Genomic DNA, 324 nt, shown 5'->3' with positions numbered 1-324 from the left:
CTGGGGCCCCCTGGGGGCCTCTGGGGGCCCCCAGGGGGCCCCTGGGGGCCCCCAGGGGGCCCCCTGGGGGGCCCCAGGGTCTGAGGGGCCCCTTCCGTTGCGAGTGTTAGTGCTGGCAACTCATGGAGAGGGAGAGGCCACAGCCAGCGCGAAACAGTTTGAAGACTGGGTAGGCAGCAGCAGCAGCAGCAGCAGCAGCAGCAACAGCAGCAGCAGCAGCAGCAACAGCAACAGCAGGAATGGCAACAGAAGTGACACACGTAGCAGTAGCAGTAACAGTTTATGTAGAAGAAGTCGTTTTCTGGCAAGGAACTGCGTTCACAT

The 324-nt window shown here is 62.7% G+C and overlaps 1 protein-coding gene across 1 annotated transcript in view; it reads left to right on the top strand.

Annotated features, from left to right (window-relative positions):
• Positions 1-324, top strand: part of ETH_00033515 (uncharacterized protein) — a gene marked incomplete at both ends in the record, with an annotated part of 2,484 nt that overhangs the window by 1,494 nt on the left and 666 nt on the right. Inside the window, one exon of the mRNA XM_013375131.1 lies at positions 4-169. Within this exon, the coding sequence (XP_013230585.1) occupies positions 4-169 (166 nt within the window). The remainder of the gene's footprint in view (positions 1-3; positions 170-324) is intronic.

Source organism: Eimeria tenella, genomic scaffold (genome assembly GCF_000499545.2).
Source record: "Eimeria tenella Houghton genomic scaffold, Eth_scaff2542, whole genome shotgun sequence".
Lineage (NCBI taxonomy): Eukaryota > Apicomplexa > Conoidasida > Eucoccidiorida > Eimeriidae > Eimeria > Eimeria tenella.
Note: the sequence above shows the minus strand (reverse complement) of the source record. Positions and strands in the feature narration are given on the sequence as shown.